At 41.6% G+C, this 18,764-nt stretch overlaps 1 protein-coding gene across 4 annotated transcripts in view; it reads left to right on the forward strand.

Moving 5' to 3' along the window:
* The window catches only part of LOC103123250 (charged multivesicular body protein 3), a 74,471-nt gene extending 56,985 nt beyond the window's left edge, over nt 1-17,486 (forward strand). For all 4 annotated transcript variants that reach the window (XM_060187382.1, XM_007533901.3, XM_060187379.1 and 1 more), the window contains 5 exons: nt 2,158-2,218; nt 4,174-4,353; nt 10,430-10,551; nt 13,898-14,012; nt 16,939-17,486. In XM_060187382.1, the coding sequence (XP_060043365.1) occupies nt 2,158-2,218; nt 4,174-4,353; nt 10,430-10,551; nt 13,898-14,012; nt 16,939-17,081 (621 nt within the window). In that variant the 3' untranslated portion in view covers nt 17,082-17,486. The remainder of the gene's footprint in view (nt 1-2,157; nt 2,219-4,173; nt 4,354-10,429; nt 10,552-13,897; nt 14,013-16,938) is intronic.
* Nucleotides 17,487-18,764: the final 1,278 nt, after the last annotated feature.

Here is an 18,764-nt window from a genome sequence, read left to right on the forward strand (position 1 = left end):
GCTGGGTACTTCAGAGTATTTGAACTCTGAAAGTTGGGAAGTTCGGATTTAGTCTCCCACAGATTTAGTGTCTGATGTTCCAGTTTCCGGTTCACATCACTTTGGTGTGTTCTTACTTGGTAGAAAGGGAACTAAGCAAAAACATTTTTCCCCTTAATTTTAGTTCAAGATAATGCCTTCCAGGAGACTCTCCTGTCTTCATCCTTCCCATTCCATGGTAGTCACAGGCTTCTAAATGTGACAGTTCTCCTCCACCTTCAGCAGGCCTTATCTAGTAGTCTTCACTTGGACACCTCAAGGTAGAACTTGAGTCACCGCTAAGGTGAATGTCCCCTGGAACATCCCTTGGAACTCTCCTCATTTCAGGGCTACCTGTCTTTAAACTTTACTTAACCTTGTTCTAATGTTCATTTCTTACTCAATATTCATATCTGTGCTGCATGCTATACCAGGGCTGCCCATTCATCTAACGAAGCCACTGTGTATTATTGTGCTGCAGCTGTCAACGTCTTAATTTCATCTTTCACCTGCACTAACTGACAAGGGCCCTTGGAGGGCATGACTAAGCATGTTCAGTTTAAAACCTTTTTTTTCCCCCCTTTTGCTATGAGCACTGCTCAGCACTGGCTTATGGAGGTGTTGAGGATTGAATCTGGGATCTCTGGGGCCTCAGGAATGAGTCTTTTTGTATAGCCATTGTGCTGTCTTCCTATTCCATTATGTTCAATATTAAGCAGTTAGGTGGTAAGGGAGTATTGTGACATAAGTTTAACTTCTGTGGCATATGCTTAATGAACGAAAAACTAGAGTGATGCAATTTAAAGTTTAGTTTTAATGATTTATCAACTGACAAAATTCTATTCAGTTTTTCTTGAAGCTGATAAATTGGGAAGCCTTTACTTATAAGTAGTTGATAATTAGAAGTACTTTTTTCTACTTTATCAGTCCCTGCAGCAATATATATTTGATGCTTTGGGGGGGGAAATATATCATGGTAGTAAGAGACTTAATGTTAGAAGAATATTTTTCTTCTGTAAAATGAGAAAGCATTGTTAAAGGGAGGATATTCTTATAGCTCAGGCAGGACAATTTTAAAACAGTATGTGCAGAAGTTGAAAATCTTATGCTTTTAAAATCTACCTGTTATCATGTACCTCTTAAAAAATCCTTTTGGGGAGTCGGGCGGTAGCGCAGCAGGTTAATCGCCGTGGCTCAAAGCGCAAGGACCAGCATAAAGATCCTGGTTTGAGCCCCCGGCTCCCCACCTGCAGGGGAGTCGCTTCACAGGAGGTGAAGCAGGTCTGCAGGTGTCTGTCTTCCTCTGCTCTCTCCATCTCTCTCTGTCCTATCCAACTACAATGACATCAATAATAACAATGATAAACAACAAGGGCAACAAAAGGGAAAAAATAAAAAAATAAAGTTTCTTTTAAAAAAAATTCTTATGTACCTGCATGGTACTGTACTCTTTGAGGTCATCCTCTTACCTGTCTCCACATAAGAATCTTTGAATTGGGAGTCGGGGGTAGCACAGCAGGTTAAATGCACATGGTGCAAAGTGCAAGGGCCGGCATAAGGATCCCAGTTCAAGCCCCCGGCATCCCACCTGCAGGGGAGTTGCCTCACAAGCAGTGAAGCAGGCCTGCAGGTGTCTATCTTTCTCTCCTCCTCTCTGTCTTCCCCTCCTCTCTCCATTTTTCTCTGTTCTATCTAAAATAATGACAACAATAGTAACTACAACAGTAAAACAACAAGGACAACAAAAGGGAATAAATATTAAAAAAAAAAAAAGAACCTTTGAATTGCTTGGGATTTTCATGCACTCTGAATAAAAGGATACAGAGGAAAAATGGAATCTCACCATAAAGTGTTCGTATTTTTCATTAAAAATGTAAATTCATTTATTTAGAGAGGACCAGAAAGAGCAGATAGGAGAGAATGAACGAGAACTAGAGCATCACTTCGGCAAACATAGCTCCAGGGACAGGACTCAGGATCCCTTGCTTAAGAGCCCAGTGTAATGTTCTTTCTTTAAAATGGCTTTTCGCTGTGTTTAGATTTTTGTGTGAAGTGTAAAATTAATATAGAGATGTTATTAATTGAAATACGGACATTGACTTCTTAATTAAAAATTCTCTTTATATATATATTTTTCAGGTCAATGAATGGTCACTGAAGATAAGAAAGGAAATGAGAGTTATTGACAGACAAATAAGAGGTAAATTATCATGTTACATATCTTTTGTTTGCCCGTAGGGTTATTGTTGGGGCTCTGTGCTTACACAAAGACTTCACTTCTTCCAGTGGCCCTTTCTTTCCCCTTTTTCCTTTTTGATAGCAGGTGAGACAGAAAGAGAGAAGGAAGGTACTTAGAATACTGCTCCACCACTCCTGAAGCTTTCTCCCTGTAGGTGAGGATGGGGTGTTTTACCCCGTCCTCACAGGTGATGATGTATGTGTTCTAGTCGGGCCACCACCTGGCCTCTCATTTTATAGATCTTACTCCTTACCTCTTGGTGTGTCTTACATTAATTCATTAACATGTGCTATACCTACATATTACAAGGATTTATTCTTACACTATTTATGGGTGTTCTAATTATTTTGATTTATGACTATTAAAAAGAAAAGCATGATATAATGAACTGAAAGAAAATGTATAATTATTACTATTTTTGTAACCAGAGCACTGCTCAGCTCTGGTTTATGATGGTGCTAGGGATTGATTGAACCTAGGGCCTTGGAGCCTCAGGCATGACAGTTATTTGCAGAGCCATTATGATCTCTCCCTGCTCAGAAGGTTCACATTTTAAAAGAACTTTGTCTTCCCCCTCCTTTCTCCATTTCTCTCTGTCCTATCCAACAGTGACATCATCAGTAACAACAACAACAATAAAAAAAGAAAAACAAGGGCGACAAAAAGGGAATAAGTAAATAAATATGGGGCTAGGTGTTGGCGCACCTGGTTGAGCGCACATGTTACAATGTGCAAGGACCCAGGTTCGATCTCCTGGTTCCCTCCTGCAGGGGGGAAAGTTTCACAAGTGGTGAAGCAAGGCTACAGGTCTCTGTCTCTCTCCTTCCCTTTCACTCCCTTCCCCCTGGGATGCACTGGATCGACCTTCTCATGGTGCATCCCGTGAGTACCCATTCATTGGGGAAACTGACGATCCTTCCTAGCCGACTGAATCCACATGGATCCCAGTCACTTTCAAAGCCAGCAACAAGCAGCTCCTGACAGCTTTCAACCTGACCTGTTGACTGGCTACGGAAGAAGGGCAAATGCTAGAAGAAGAAGAAACTCCCTTCCCCCTCGATTTCTACCTGCCTCTAACCAATAAATAAATAAAGATAATTAAAAAATTAAAAATAAATATAAAAAAAAGAATACTGAGGACAGACCAACTACCAGAAAGCTGTAAGCACAACAATTTGTAGTGCTAACAAAGACTGAAGTGATGATAGAAAAGTATTTTTAAGCAGCTATTTAAATATTTTGGGATTTAAAGGAAAAAAAGATTATAATGAATGAAATAGAAAAAAACAAAATGTTATCTTTTAGAGATGAAAGAACTGAAATGAAGGGAAATAAACTGACACTTAGGGTTAAGAAACAGGTTAGGCTCATTGGGTAGTGTGCTGCTCTGTCATGAGCCCAGCACAGTTCCACATTGCTACCAGTAGTAACCAACAGCTCTAATTGTATGTATGTTTGTGTATCTTGTCACAATTAAAAATCTCTACTGATCATAAATCATGTAATACAGACAGGTTTTACTGCTGGTTGATGTTGCAAGGATGCTTTCTTTAAGTTGTAGGTTTTTGTGTCATTAACAACTGTATATAGATTAAACTCAAAATTGTGGGACTACTACAAATTATTAGAGGAAACTTGAGAATTCCTTTACAGTATTTATGAAATTTCCTATTTGGTACCAGTAAATGTTGAATGCACTTATAAATGGCTATGTTTAGACTTTGTCTAGTGTTACAGCATGTACTCTTCAATTACACTAATGTTGTTTCTGCAGTAACGAATACTCACCATACGAACTATTTTGATTTCATTCATATTTTCTTAATCTGTTTTCAGTGTATCATTAAAATTTCCATGTCAGTAAATTACCTCATCTACCCTTAAGTCTTACTGTTTTGCCTTATGTCCTAATTTAGATATCCAAAGAGAAGAAGAAAAAGTGAAACGATCTGTGAAAGATGCTGCCAAGAAGGGTCAAAAGGACGTCTGTGTGGTTCTGGCCAAGGAGATGATTAGGTCAAGGAAGGCCGTGGGCAAGCTTTATGCCTCCAAAGCGCACATGAACTCTGTGCTCATGGGGATGAAGAATCAGCTAGGTAGGATGGCACTTGCCTTCCAGCCACCTCATCTAGGCTGGTGATTCTCTTTGTTCTTTCTTGACAGAGAAGAGGGAAAGAGGGAAGTAAGGAATGGAGGTTTGGGGGCTTTATGAACCCCTCTCCAGTCTTCTCAAGAGATTGAACTACAAAAAGCAAAAGGTTGTTCGATAAGTAACCTGTTAGTCCCTGTTATTAGGAACCAGATATGTTTCTAGGCATGAATGATAAATAATGAACATTACTGCTGCCACCCCTGCTTGCTCAGTGTAAAAAGTAAAGAAGCAGACCCATTGGACAAAAATACGTAATCAGAAATTACCGTCAGTAAATATATGCATGCTTATAATCACAGTGTTTGATAAGCTTTGTCAGGGGAATGTAGTCAAGGGTGACTCCTGCTGGTCACAGATGGTCCCTGAAGGCTTTGAGTGAGTGTTCTAGGTGGGTGGTCTACCCAGAGTGCTCATAGGTATGAAGGCCCTGAAACACTGGAAGGTCTGGGAGGTTGGGGTACCTCAGATTGATGGGGAAAAGTGGCCAGAGAGGTTGAACAGAGAGGTGACAAGATAGTTTTTTGTTTTTTTTTAACAGCTATTAACGGGGCTGGGTGGTGGTATACCTAGTTGAGCACACATGTTATAATGCACAAGGATCCAGGTTTGAGCCTTCTGTGCCCTGCCTGCAGAGGGAAAGCTTTGCGAGTGGTGAAGCAGTGCTGCTGGTGTCTCTCTGTCTCTCTTCCTATCTCCCCGACAGTCTCTATCCAATAAATAAAAATAAAACAGCAGCTATTAGGGTTCTTCGAGATAAGTTTTATTGATTGAATTGGGGTGCAGATAAAGTGCAGTAGGAGTTCAAGGAAAGCTTTGGGGGAAGAATTGGCAAGTGAGTAGAGCAGGGCTGGGGTGCACAAAGGTGCAGGTGGAATATAGGCTGTGTTCTACAAGCAGCACTTGATGCAGCTTGACAAGAATGCATTAAAGAGGGGGGTGGGTCTTGGAGCACCTGCTTAAGCGCACATAGTACAAAGTGCAAGGACCAGCACAAGGATCCAGGTTCCGGTCCCCATCCCCAAGTATCCACCTGCAGGGGAGTCGCTCCACAAGTGGTGAAATAGGTCTGCAAGTGTCTCTCTTTCTGTCCCCTTCTCTATCTCTCCCTCCTCAATTTCTCTCTGTCCTATCCAGTAAAATGGAAAAAATGAACAGCAGGAGCAGTGAACTAATAGTGCCAGACTGAGCCCCAGCGATAACCCTGGAGGAAAAACAAAACAAAACGTAAAAAAGTATGCATTAAAGGGTGAGGCAGTGGGAGGAACACTGGAAGGGTAATTTTGGAATTTTTTCTGAGATTTAAGATAGCAATGATACAGTTTCATTCATAGGCAGTGGGGATTCCTAGTGCACTGTAAATAGACTGCAGGTGCAGGGAGGGACTGAAGATGGAGGCAGTGGTAGCTGAGAGGTAAAAGGTAGGGCCTGAATAGATTAATGCAGTGTGCTAGAGTGGGAGGACACTAGAAAAAAACTGTTTTGGATGCATGATAAATATCCTGTAAAAACAAGCCCGAGAGCCTCCAAGTCTTTAAACCTGAAAGACTGCCTCAGGCATGCAAGGCTGTCAGGTTATCACTGGCACTGTCTCCCCTGCCTGAGAAGCTTTATACTAGGATGTTTGCTGGCAAATTAAATGTAGCAGTGAAGATACAATCTGGGAGGGGCAAGGAGGAAGAGCTTATTTGTGAGTGAGAAGAAAAAAGAAAACAAAAACAAAACTAAAAACAGCCACTAGAGTTCCTGAGAGATCTTTGTTTAAATCTTGTATGTCTCCCATCTCACCCCTGGCCTCTTGAAGACTCCTTTGAAGAGCCAGCCTTTGATACAGTTATTTCTTTTTCTTAAGATGCCCCCCATATTAAAATGCATATGCTCCTTGGAGAAGGGACTGTTAAGTCTTATCAGTTAATAATACATTATCATAATTTGGAGGTTTTAAAAAAAATTTTTTTTTATCTTAAGAAATTTTTTTATTATCTTTATTTTGTTTGATAGAAAACGCCAGAAATCAAGAGAGAAGGGAGTGATAGAGAAGGAGAGAGGCAGAGAGACACCTATTTCACTACTTGCAAAGATTTCCCCCTGCAGGTGGGGACCAGGGACTTGAACGTGGGTCCTTGCGCACTGCAATGCTTGCACTCAACCAACAGCGCCACCACCCAGCCCTAATTTGGAGTTTTTTAAAAATGACAGCTTCCTGGCAATAACTTCTTGCAGAATAAGGCAGATAATGACTTGTGATTGGGGGAGACTGTTTGGGAGAGGTTTGAAGGCAGGACAGGAAGTAGAATTATCATATGGTCCAACAAACAAACAAAAAACAAGAAGGACTGAGTGGGCTGGAGGTTAGGTGACTAGAACACCCGACTTGCAAACATGAGCTCTTAAATTCAGTTCCCAGCATTGCATGCCCAGAATGATGCTCTGGTTCTTCCTTCTCTCATATTAGTAAATAAATTCAAGAATGTAGGGACTGAAAGTGATATTAGCAAATTCATGTTCATAAAAGCATTAGTCATGAAAGGAATAAGTAAAGGCAACCTAAGAGTCCATTAAAGGAGGAATTGATAAAAAGTAGTATATAAAAATACAAACACAAAATAAAATGAAATCATGCTACATGGATGAGGATTAAGTGCAGTAACATCACAAAAGGGCAATTATGGTATAATCCTATGTGAGATACAATTAACATTGTCAGATTTAGTGAGACAGAACATAGAATAGTGGTTTTCAGGAACTGGTGGGGTTATGGAAAGTTAAGATTTATTTTATTTTATTTTGCCTCTAGGGGTTATTGTTGGGGCTCGGTGCCTGTGCTACGAATCCACTGCTCCTAGAAGCCCTCTTTTTTCCATTGTTGCTGTTGTTGCTGTTATTGTTGTTGTTGGATAGGATAGAGAGAAATTGAAGAGGGAGGGGAAGATGGGGAGAGAAAGACACCTGCAGACCTGTTTCACTGCTTGTGAAGTGACTCCCCTGCAGGTGGGGAACTGGGGGCTCGAACTGGGATCCTTCTGCCAGTCCTTAAGCTTGGTACTATGTGTGCTTAACTGGGTGCTCCACCTCCTGGCCCCTGAAAGTTAAAATTTTAATGAATTTTAGTCTGGCTTCTGTAGCCAGACCTTCCACTGTCTGCACCCATTAATGATCCTGGGTCCATACTCCCAGAGGGATAAAGAATAGGGAAGCTATCAAGGCAGGGGATTGGACATGGAGCTCTGGGTGTGGGCATTGTGTGGAAATCTACCCCTCTTTCTTATCTTGTAGTCTTGTCAGTATTTCCATTTTACAAATAAAAATTAAAGAATTTCTGTGGAGTTGGGCAGTAGCACAACAGGTTTAGCGCACATGGCGCAAAGCGCAAGGACTGGCTAAAAGATCCCAGTTCAAGCCCCGGGCTCCCCACCTGCAGGGGAGTCGCTTCACAGGCAGTGAAGCAGGTCTGCAGGTATTTATCTTTCTCTCCCCCTCTGTCTTCCTCTTCTCTCTCCATTTCTCTCTGTCCTACCCAACAATGACTGCATCAATAGTAACTACAACAATAAAACAACACTGGCAACAAAAAGGGAATAAATAAATATTATAGAAATAGAACTTTAAAAGAAAAGAATTTCAGTCTGGGAAGATGAAAAGAGTTCTGGATGTGACTGATGGTATGGTTGCATAACAATTTAAATATACTTCATATCACTTAAAAATGATTTAAAGGGTAGTCGGGTGGTAGCGCAGCAGGTTAAGCGTATGTGGCACAAAGCGCAAGGACCCGTGTAAGGATCCCAGTTTGAGCCCCCGGTTCCCCACCTGCAGGGGAGTCGCTTCATAGGCGGTGAAGAGGTCTGCAGGTGTCTATCTTTCTCTTCCCCTCTCTGTCTTCCCCTCCTCTCTCCATTTCTCTCTGTCCTATCTAACAATGATGACATCAGTAACAGCAAGAACTACAACAACAATGAAAAACAAGGGCAACAAAAGGGAAAATAAATAAATAATTTAGAAAAATGATTTAAAGTATAACTTTCACCATAGGACTATTTTACCACAGTGTAAAAATAGGCAAGGCAATCCGATCAGGAGTAGATAGCATAATGGCTCTGCAAAGAGACTTTCATGCCTGAGGCCCTGAAGTCCCAGGATCAGTCCCCTGCACTACCATAAACCATAGCTGAACAGTGCTCTGGTTAAAAAAAAAAAATTAGGCAAGGTGGGCTTGGATGCCAGATAATTGTGGAATCCTGATAACAGGCTGAATGAGGACTGTAACCCCTTGGTGGTGGGATAATCCGTGTTGGAAGGGACCAGAAAGACAGTAACATGGCAGATTTCCTTTGGCTTTGTTTTGCTTTCATGCTTGAATTGGAGCATTTGAAAGTGAGTTTGCAAAATACCCACCCTAAAGATGAAATAGAATGTTTGTGAAATTTAAATGAACTGGTTGAGTCAAAGTACATATTTTTTCAGTTCCCCCCCCATTACCTTGTGGTGCGTCTTATCAAATTATAATACAATATGATAACCAGGATATTGGCATTGGTTTAAAACTGCACGATACCTCTCTGCAACACATGTTGTCTTTTTTTTTTTTAAATAGGTCTTTTTAAAATTTTTAATTATTTATTGGATAGAGAGGCAGCCAGAAATTGAGAGAGGGAAGGAGAGAGACACCTGCAGCCCTACTTCACCACTTGTGATGCTTTCCCCCTGAAAGTGGGGACCAGGGGCTTGAACACAAGTCCTTGTGCACTGTAATATGTGCACTCAGCCAGGTGTGCCCCCACTTTCTGCATCCCACAATGACCTTGGGTCCATATTCCCAGAGGGTTAAAGAATAGGAAAACTTCCCTAGTTTTTAAGTGTTGAGTACCCTGTTAGACTTGAATCTTTGAAGACATTTCTGAAGCATAGGTCTTGGAAGTGTTCTGCCAATGTTTTCTTCTTATGTATTTGATGGTTTCTAGTGTAATGTCCATGTTTTTGATCTGCTTAGAGATGACTTTTGATGATATGTAGTAGTCTAGTTTCACTTATCTGTACATTTCAATCCAGTTTTTCCAACACCATTTGTTGAAGAGATTCTCTTTTACCAATTTAAGGTTTTGGACTCCCATTTCTAAAATTTAGTTGGGGGTGTCATCACTCTTCCCTCTCTCCTTCCCCTCCACCCCTTTCTCTACTAGAGTACTGCTTAGCTCTGACTTAAGTTGATACTGGGCATTGAACCTGGGACTTTGAAGCCTCAGACATGAAAGTCTTTTGCCATAACCATTACTCAGTTCCCCCCTCCTCTGCTATTTTTTTCCTTTTTTCTCTCTGTGATAGGTCCTTCACGAAGGTGCCACAGTCCATTGGTGTGTGAGAAGCAATATTTGGGTAGCCAGATGCCTTCTGTTCTCCATTGTGGCATTGGCAAGACATGTGAACCTGGTCCTGGGTGTCACAGTCCTCCCTAGCTGGCTTCTTTCAATAAAGGTCAGCTTCCGGCCGTTAGGACTCTCTTCAGACTGGTCAGCTGAGAATGTGTACCAGAGTCAGCAGAGTAGCGTACTTTATAAAAGCAGTCTCTTGGTCAACTAGCAAAGTAATGTATTCTTTTTTTTTTAAAATTTATTTATTCCCTTTTGCCCTTGTTGTTTATTGTAATTATTATTGTTGTCATCGCTGTTGGATAGGACAGAGAAAAATGAGAGAGGAGGGGAAGACAGAGAGGGGAAGAGAAAGACACCTGTAGACCTGCTTTACCGCTTGTGAAGCGACTCCCCTGCAGGTGGGGAGCTGGGGACTCGAACGGGGATCCTTAACGCCGGTCCTTGTGCTTTGCGCCACGTGTGCTTAACCCCCACTGCACTACCGCCCCACTCCCGCACAGTAATGTATTCTAAAGGTACATAAGTAACTTTGAGAGTCCACCTACTACTGCTGCCTTTTCTTGAAATGGCTCATCACTAACCTTAATTTTATATTCCAGTTTTTGTCACATTTTGTTTAAAAAAAAAATCCTGATTACCCCCTTTTCCTTTCAGCTGTTTTACGAGTGGCTGGTTCCCTGCAAAAGAGCACAGAAGTAATGAAGGCCATGCAGAGTCTTGTGAAGATTCCAGAAATTCAGGCCACCATGCGGGAGCTGTCCAAAGAAATGATGAAGGTGACCTGGGGCTGAGTGTGCATCCCTCCCAAACCAGAGTCATTCAGCAAGTGCCAGGGGACTAAGGCTGGGTGGGGGATGACAGATCACTGTTGCCAGGCAAGTGGTTTTATGGCCAGAGGAACAGCTGTTAACTCTGGTTGAAACCAGCTTGTGCTGCACACAGAAGCTGGTTCTGATTCCTAGAGTGCTTCTGAGAAGTGAAATAGCTGATACTAGAAGCTGTGGGGGGTGGGTGTGGGGGTGAGAGCAAGGAACATATTTTAGGATTGAGGGAGTTAGGAATTTTGAGTTCCAACAGGATTAAGGGGATAGAAAACAAAAGTAAGGGAGGCTGGGCAGTAGCGCAGCAGGTTTAGCGTACATGGTACAAAGCATAAGGACCAGCATAGGGGTCCCGGTTCGAGCCCCCAGCTCCCCACCTGCAGGGGAGTCGCTTCACAAGTGGTGAAGCAGGTCTGCAGGTGTCTATCTTTCTTTCCTCCTCTCTGTCTTCCCCTCCTCTCTTGATTTCTCTCTATCCTATCCAACAACAACAGGTATAACAACAATAATAACCACAACAAGGGCAACAAAATGGGAAAAATAGCCTCCAGGAGCAGTGGATTCTTAGTGCTGGCACTGAGCCCCAGCCTGGAGGCAAAAACAAACAAAACAAACAAAAAATCAAAAACATAAAACCAAAGCACCTGGCTCCTCTCTGCTCTAGGGATGTATTACTGAAGCTAGCAATGGAGGTTATGCTGGACCAGGAATTGGCAAACTTTTTCTTTGTGGAAGATTTGATGATAAATGTATTTTGTTCTTGGTGGGCTAAACAGCAGTCGTATGATTAGTCAGCTCTTGTGTGTAGCACAAAAGTGGCCTTAGATAATACATAGACAAATGAGCATGATTGCATTGTAGTAAACCTTTATTTACAGAAAGCAGACATTTGGACTGGATTTGGCCTACATATTGTTTGCTGACCCTATTGTAGACTAGGAAAAGGGGAGACTGAGATCCAAATAGAAAACACTTCTATGAACACCTTGCCACACCTAGGGTAGAATCTGCCAAGGCCTTTGTTTGTCCCTGCCATCAGACAGGGACAGGAGGGCACAGTTACTGAGTCAGGGCTGACAGCTAGCGGCATGTTATACTGAATGAATTAACGAAAAGACAGTCTCTGCCTCATGATGCGGAGAACTTACTACATAAAGATTCTGGTAGGCTTCTTGAACTCTACATGTTAGCAAATGTTTATTGATCTTGTTGACAGTGACAGCCAGCACTAAGATAACATCCATTTATCCAGACCAGGAAGCTCCTTCTACACCACCTTGAGAGTGAAGCTATTTGTTCATTTTGGTTGGGAGGGAAAGACCAAGAGTGGTTGGATAGAGTTTATGGTCCGAGCTAGATTTGTCATTGACAGCACTTGAGTGACCTGGAAGCAGAAAGGCAGGCAGGAGAGCGGGCTTGCTTTAAATCTCATCCCATCAGCATTGTCAGTGAGAGGTGAGTTCAGGGGCCCAGTGACTGGAGTTTCCATTCATGACCTTCTGCCCCTTATACAAAGTAAGGGACTCAGTCTTACAGGTTGCCAAGCAGTCAGGATTTTTTTTGCAAAATTCCCAGGAGCCAGAACTCACCTTTTCCCTCTGCTGTCCATTACAATTTCTCAGCCTCTTCCTACCCTTATGGCCCACAGTTGTTCAAAGCTCTTTCTGACATTGAAGGATGCAGTTCTGAGCATCTCTCTCTCTCTGTCTTTCAAGATATTTTAAATTTTTTTATTTTTTTCTTGAAGATAGGAAAAGAGAGAAAGAATCAGATATCACTCTGGTATCTGTGCTGCCGGGGACTGAACTCAGGACCTCATGCTTGAGAGTTCTGTTCTTTAACCACTGTGCCACTTCCTGGACCACCTAGATTTTTTTAAAAAATCATTATTTACTTATTCTCTTTTGTTGCTCTTGTTTTATTATTATAGTTATTGTTGTCATCGTTGTTGGATAGGACAGAGATAAATGGAGAGGGAAGGGGGGGACAAGAGGAGGAGAGAAAGATACCTGCAGACCTGCTTTACCACTTGTGAAGTGACTCCCCTGCAGGTGGGGAAACGGGGGTTCAAACCAGGATCCTTTCTCCGGTCCTTGCACTTTGCGCCACCTGCACTTTAACCCACTGTGCTACCATCTGACTCCCACCACCTAGCTTTTATCTCAAAAGGAAAGAATCAGTTTGGGATTTGAACAAGGAGAACTTTGCAGTGCCTGGGAGGTAGTGCAGTGGATAAAGCATTGGACTTTTAAAAAAAAATTTTTTATTATTTATTTTCCCTTTTGTTGGCCTTACTGTTTTTGTTATTATAGTTATTGTTGTTGATGTCGTCATTGTTGGATAGGACAGAGAGAAATGGAGAGAGGGGAAGACGGGGAGAGAAAGACACCTGCAGACCTGTTTCACCTCCTGTGAAGCAACTCCCCTGCAGGTGGGGAGCTGGGGGCTTGAACCGAAAGCATTGGACTCTTGAGCATGAGGTCCTGAGTTCAGCCCCCAACAGCAAATATGCCAGAGTGATGTGCTGGTCATTCCCCACCCCACCTCATCCCACTAACAAGTAAGTCTAAAACAAAAACATACAACATCAAAGAAGAGTTCGGGGTCTCTTTGTATCAAGCAAGTGTTAGGTGGCAGTTTTCTTATGCCTTTCAGTGTTACTCTGCTATTCTGAGAGTGGAGGAAGCTCACCGGCTGACTTCAGGCTGCCAAATCCAGGACTTAAGTAATGCCTGGGTGTTACTACATTGTTGGTTTCAGAAACACTGTCTCATCAATTCTTTCTGGAATGGCTGACCAGGCTTTGGTGACGTGGTCCTTGTCAGATCCACTGAATTGACCATGCAGCAGCCATACTTGGATACGTTGTAATACTCTTCAGTACTTTTGCTGGTTCGGTGAGCCCCACCCTGCTCTTAACATTTGTATCACAGTGTCTAGTATGACTGACCAATTTTCACATTGTATTTCAGTTCCTGCACTCACAGATTTTGCAACTTTCCAGAGAATGCTTTCTAAGACGGTTCAGATATAAGCTGGGTGGTCAACAGTCAGTTACTGAAGTGCTGCCATCATGATCTAGATTACTTTGTGAAGTTCTGTCAATAGCCCCTTTAACCTTGGGTGCTAAATCTGGTGAACAAATCCCTTTTGCCTTGCTACAAAGGGCAACCAGTGTTGACCCTTGAAAGGACAGGCTCAAGCTGGAGATGGTTAAAGCTTAGTCGGTGCAGCACCTGTGGTGTCTGTCAGGAGCAGCTTTAACAGTTGAGGGAAGTGACATGGTTTGTTCTGTCTTTAGGCTGGGATCATAGAAGAGATGTTAGAGGACACGTTTGAAAGCATGGACGATCAGGAAGAAATGGAAGAAGCAGCAGAGATGGAAATTGACAAAATTCTGTTTGAAATTACAGCAGGTATGATCCTGGCATCCTCCTCTTTTTTTGGGGGGGAAGGGGCATTCCTCCTGTGCTTACTGCATAATCTTGATTCTTTAGGCTACAGCTATTACTTCTACACTGTCAGTGTCTATTACTGTTAGTTGTGGAAAAGTAATCCTAGTCTACTAGTAACTATTTTTATAGTTACACAAAGATAAAGAATTGCTCAAGATACTAGAATTTAAAGAATGGTAGTGGCATACCTGGTTAAGTGCATGGGTTCAAATCTCCACCCCCTACCTGCAAAGGGGAAGCATATATATCTCTTCATATATATCCCCTTTCCTTCTCAATTACTCTCTGTCCTATCAAATAAAGTAAATAATTTTTTTTTCAGCATTTTTAAAAATGGTAAAGGGAAATACTGCTTTCATACTGCTATTGGGAGCTCAAATTTTTTTTTTTTTTTTAAATCAGAACACTGCTCAGCTCTGGCTTATATTGGTGCTGGGGATTGAACATATTACCACACACCTAGGACCTTTAGTGCCTTAGGTAAAAAAAGTCTTTTTGCATAAATATTATGGAGACATCCCCAGCCCAACATTGCTTTTTCTTTTTTTAAAGTAATTTTATTGACCTCTTACTTAATAGAGACCGAGAAACTGAGAGGGGAAGGGGAGATAGAAGCACCTGTAGTACTGCTTCACTGCTCACAGAACTTTCCCCTTGTGGGTGAAGACTGGAGGCTTGAACTTGGGTCCTTGCACCTTGTTGTAACGTAAGTGCTTATCTAGGTGTGCCACTGCCTAACCCTCAAAATTTTACTTCCTTGAAAGCAGTTTGGCAATAGCTGTCAAAAGTTCTTGAACTTAGTTGACACTGGGAATATTCTTAGTCCTTCATGACTAAGGTGTGCTCAACAGTAGCATTCTTTGTAATTTTGAAGTTAATGGATTATGGATTAAGTGAATGGTTAATGGATTATTTGTTGAGGGGCAGCAGGGTGGTTATGCACCCAGTTGAGCACACATTATAATGTACAAGGATCCAGGTTCGAGCCCCTGGTCCCCATTATAGGAGGAAAGCTTTGTGATTGGTGAAGCAGTGCAGTCCGGCTTCACCACTTGTGAAGCTTTCCCCGTGCAGGTAGGGATTGGGGGTTTGATCCCGGGTCCTTACACATTGTAGCATGTGCTCAACCAGGTACACCACCACCTGGCCCCCATACTGTTATATATGTTTACAAATATTATGTGGAAAAAGTTTCATTACTAAAATACACGTACTTGCAAAAAACATATCCTTAAAAAATCCGGAAGATACTAAAAATAATGGGTTTGGGAGCTAGCTCACCTGCTAGAGTGCACACGCTGATATAGGAGAGGATCCAGATTCAAGCCCACTGGCCACCACATAGGAGCACCATGCAAAGGGGAAGCTTCATGAGTAGTGGAGCAGTACTGCGCTATCTCTCATTCTGTTTCTCTTGTCTTTTTATAGTAACAAGAAAAAATCTACTTGGTGTGGCTAGAACTGTGTAATACCCAAAGTAAAAGACTGTAGGGTGGTGGTGCTGGGGGGAGGGTTCAGATCCTGGAACTTGGCAGAGAACTTAGTGGGGGTTGGATGGAAAAGTGGAAAACTGAGAAATGTTACACACATACAAACTGTTGTATTTTATTGTTGACTGTGACCCATTAATCCCCCAATAAAGAAAAAAAGAAAAAATAATTGTGCAGTGCACAGCCCAAGTGAAAAGCCTTGTGCAGAAAGGTTACTTTTGAATGATGACTTGTGAGGTTTTTCTTTTTTGCCTCCAGGGTTATCGTTGGGGCTTGGTGCCAACACTATGAATCGACTGCTCTTGGATGCCATTTCCCCCCCCCCCATTTTATGGGATAGGACAGAGAAATTGAGAGAGGAAGGGAAGATATGGGGAGAGAAGGGTATCACTTGCAGACCTGCTTTGCTGCTTATGAAGCAAGCATCTCCCCTGCAGGTGCTCAAACACGAATCCTTGCACTGGCCCTTGTGCTTAGTACTATGTGCATTTAACTGGGTGCACCACCGCCCAGCCCTTGTGAGTTTGTTTTTGAAAGCTTAGCTCTGGCTTATAATGCTTCCCAGACTGTATAGCCATTATTCTACCTCCCCATCCTAATTAGTTTTTTAAAAATTATTAGAGAGAGTGCGCGTGCACGAGCGAGAGAGTGAGCACTACTCTGGCATGTGCGATCCCAGGTATTGAACTTGGGACCGCATGTTCACTGGTCAGACACTTTTACCTGCTGTGCCACCCCCCCAGGGTGACCTAATGAGTTTTAAATTTTATTTTTACTTATGAATTTTCTGAATTCTCTATGAAATTAAAAAAAATTTTTTTTTTGTTTTAAAGTATTGGGACTATTTGACCCAGGAGAAGACCTTATAGTTAATTATAAACTGTTTAGTTTTATTTAAGACTTGTATCATCATGGCTTTTGAAAATTATTCAGCAGTGTTCAGATATTTAGATCAAGACTTTCAGAGCCAAGGGGCTGGGTGATGGTGTACCTGGTAGAATGCATGTTACCACGCACAAGGACCTGGGGTTCAAGCCCCTGTTCCCCACCTATAGGGGCAAGCTTCACAATCCATGAAGCAGGTTTACAGGTGTCTCTATCTTCCTGTCCCCCTTTGAATTTTCTCTGTCCTGTCTATTGGGTTGTCGGAAAATCATGACACATTTTCACATAGGAAAAAAGACTTTTCTGACAACATAATAAGTTTCAGAACCAAATTTGCTTCAGTATCATTGTAAATTGCTGCTTGCTCATTTGTTATACTGAGCTTCACCAAAGCAACTTGTTTTATTGCACCGTTTCTGTTTCTTATAGACTAGGTCAGGTATCAAAAACTGGGAAAGATAAGGGAACACTTTTTAAAACTAATTTGTTAAATCCTTTTGATTGCATTTCAGGGGCCTTGGGCAAAGCACCTAGTAAAGTCACCGACGCCCTCCCAGAACCCGAACCTCCAGGAGCTATGGCTGCCTCAGAAGATGAGGAAGAGGAAGAGGCTCTGGAGGCCATGCAGTCCCGACTGGCCACACTCCGCAGCTAGGAGCTATTCAGCTGGGCTCTCAGGCTCTTCGCATGGTCCAGCTACCAGGTGTTGTGCGCACACTCCTATGAAGCAGCCGCCATTTTCTGTATCTCTTGCACTATACCTCTAGGGTGAGGCACTGCATTCTGGAGAAGGTTCTTGGCTAGTATCTCTTCACTCTCCACAGAGGTTAGAGGTTACAGTGGGAATCACTCTAGGATTGTTCTTAAGACATGGAGTAATAAAATGCATTTTTAGGAGCATAAAGAGAAGTATCTGTTTGCTGGGAAAGTAAAGAAATCTTGTCTTTTAAAACACTTCTGAGAACTGATTGCCTGAATGTTGAGGACTTGAGGACTTTTTTTTTTTGTCTGCAAAACACTATGTAAATGAATTTTAATAAATTTCTGCTGTAATACTTGGTCTCTGTAGAGTGTTATGTGCCGTGAACTCTCAAGGTGTTTGCTATTGCAAAAATATTTTATATTTGACCTTGGATGAGAGGAGGTGCTTTAGCAAGAGATAAATAGCAAGGGATAAATAGCAAGAAGTACACTTGCTGAGTCACACAGTAATAGTATATATGTTTATAAGAAATTACCAACTTCCAAAGTGGTTGTACCATTTTGTATTTCCACCAGCACTGACAACAGTTCCTATTGTTACAAACCCGTATCAGCATTTGATGTTGTATTTTAAAATTTTGATTGAGTAGGTATGTAGAATTTTAATTTGTAATTTTCCCTAAATGGTAGTGTCTTATATGCTTTTATTCCATTTATTAGCTAGTTCCTCCTTAATAAGTTATTTCTTAAGATCTTTCTCCCATTTAGTTGATCTATTGAGCTTTGAGTTCTTTAAATACTTTGCATTAACAATCCTATTTTAGATAAGATTTTCTGTAGGTATTTCCTCCCAGACTGGTTTGCTGAGGTTTCAGAAAGTCTAACTTAGAATTACTTCATGACCATGCCTTTTATGATTGCCTTCAAAGTTTTTACCAAGGTCACTTAGATTTTTCTCCTGTTATCTTTTAGGAGTTTAACAGTAAGTTTTTCACATTATGTTTAGGCCTCTTGCTTAGCTCTGGCTTATGGTTGGTGTCCAGGATTGAACCTGGGACTTTGGAGCCATGTGCATGAAAGTCTTTTTGTTTAGTCATTATCCTATATCTACCCAGTACTCAATTCCTATAATGTAATTAGTGCATATATTTACTTCTTGTACATGTAAATGTCTAGTTGTTCTTGCACCACTGGTTGAAAAATCTCTTTGTTCCTCTGTATTACCCCTATATTCCTTTGTCAAAGATAAAGCTGGTTTAAATTTTTTTTTTATTTTGGGGTGGTGGTGGTAGTAATGATGGTCTCTTTCTAGTCTCTCTGGCTATTTATTTTTATTAGTGTATTTGTCTGTTCTTAAACCAATACTACACTGTCTTAATCATTTAAGTCCTGAAGTTCAGTTCTGCAACTTTGTTCTTCTCTAATAGTGTGATGGTAATTATGTATCATACTCACTTCAGAATCCATTTGTCAGTATCCACAAATGCTGGAATTTTGATTATGATCATTTTAAATCTGTAAATCAAGTTGGGAAGAATAGGATATAGTTTGATGAATGCATTATCTAGTGTGTTCATAGAATATTACAAGTAAGGACTGTTCTGCATCTTTGTTCTTAACAGAGATAACTAGACTT

Source organism: Erinaceus europaeus, chromosome 3, assembly GCF_950295315.1.
Source record: "Erinaceus europaeus chromosome 3, mEriEur2.1, whole genome shotgun sequence".
Classification (NCBI taxonomy): Eukaryota; Metazoa; Chordata; class Mammalia; order Eulipotyphla; family Erinaceidae; genus Erinaceus; species Erinaceus europaeus.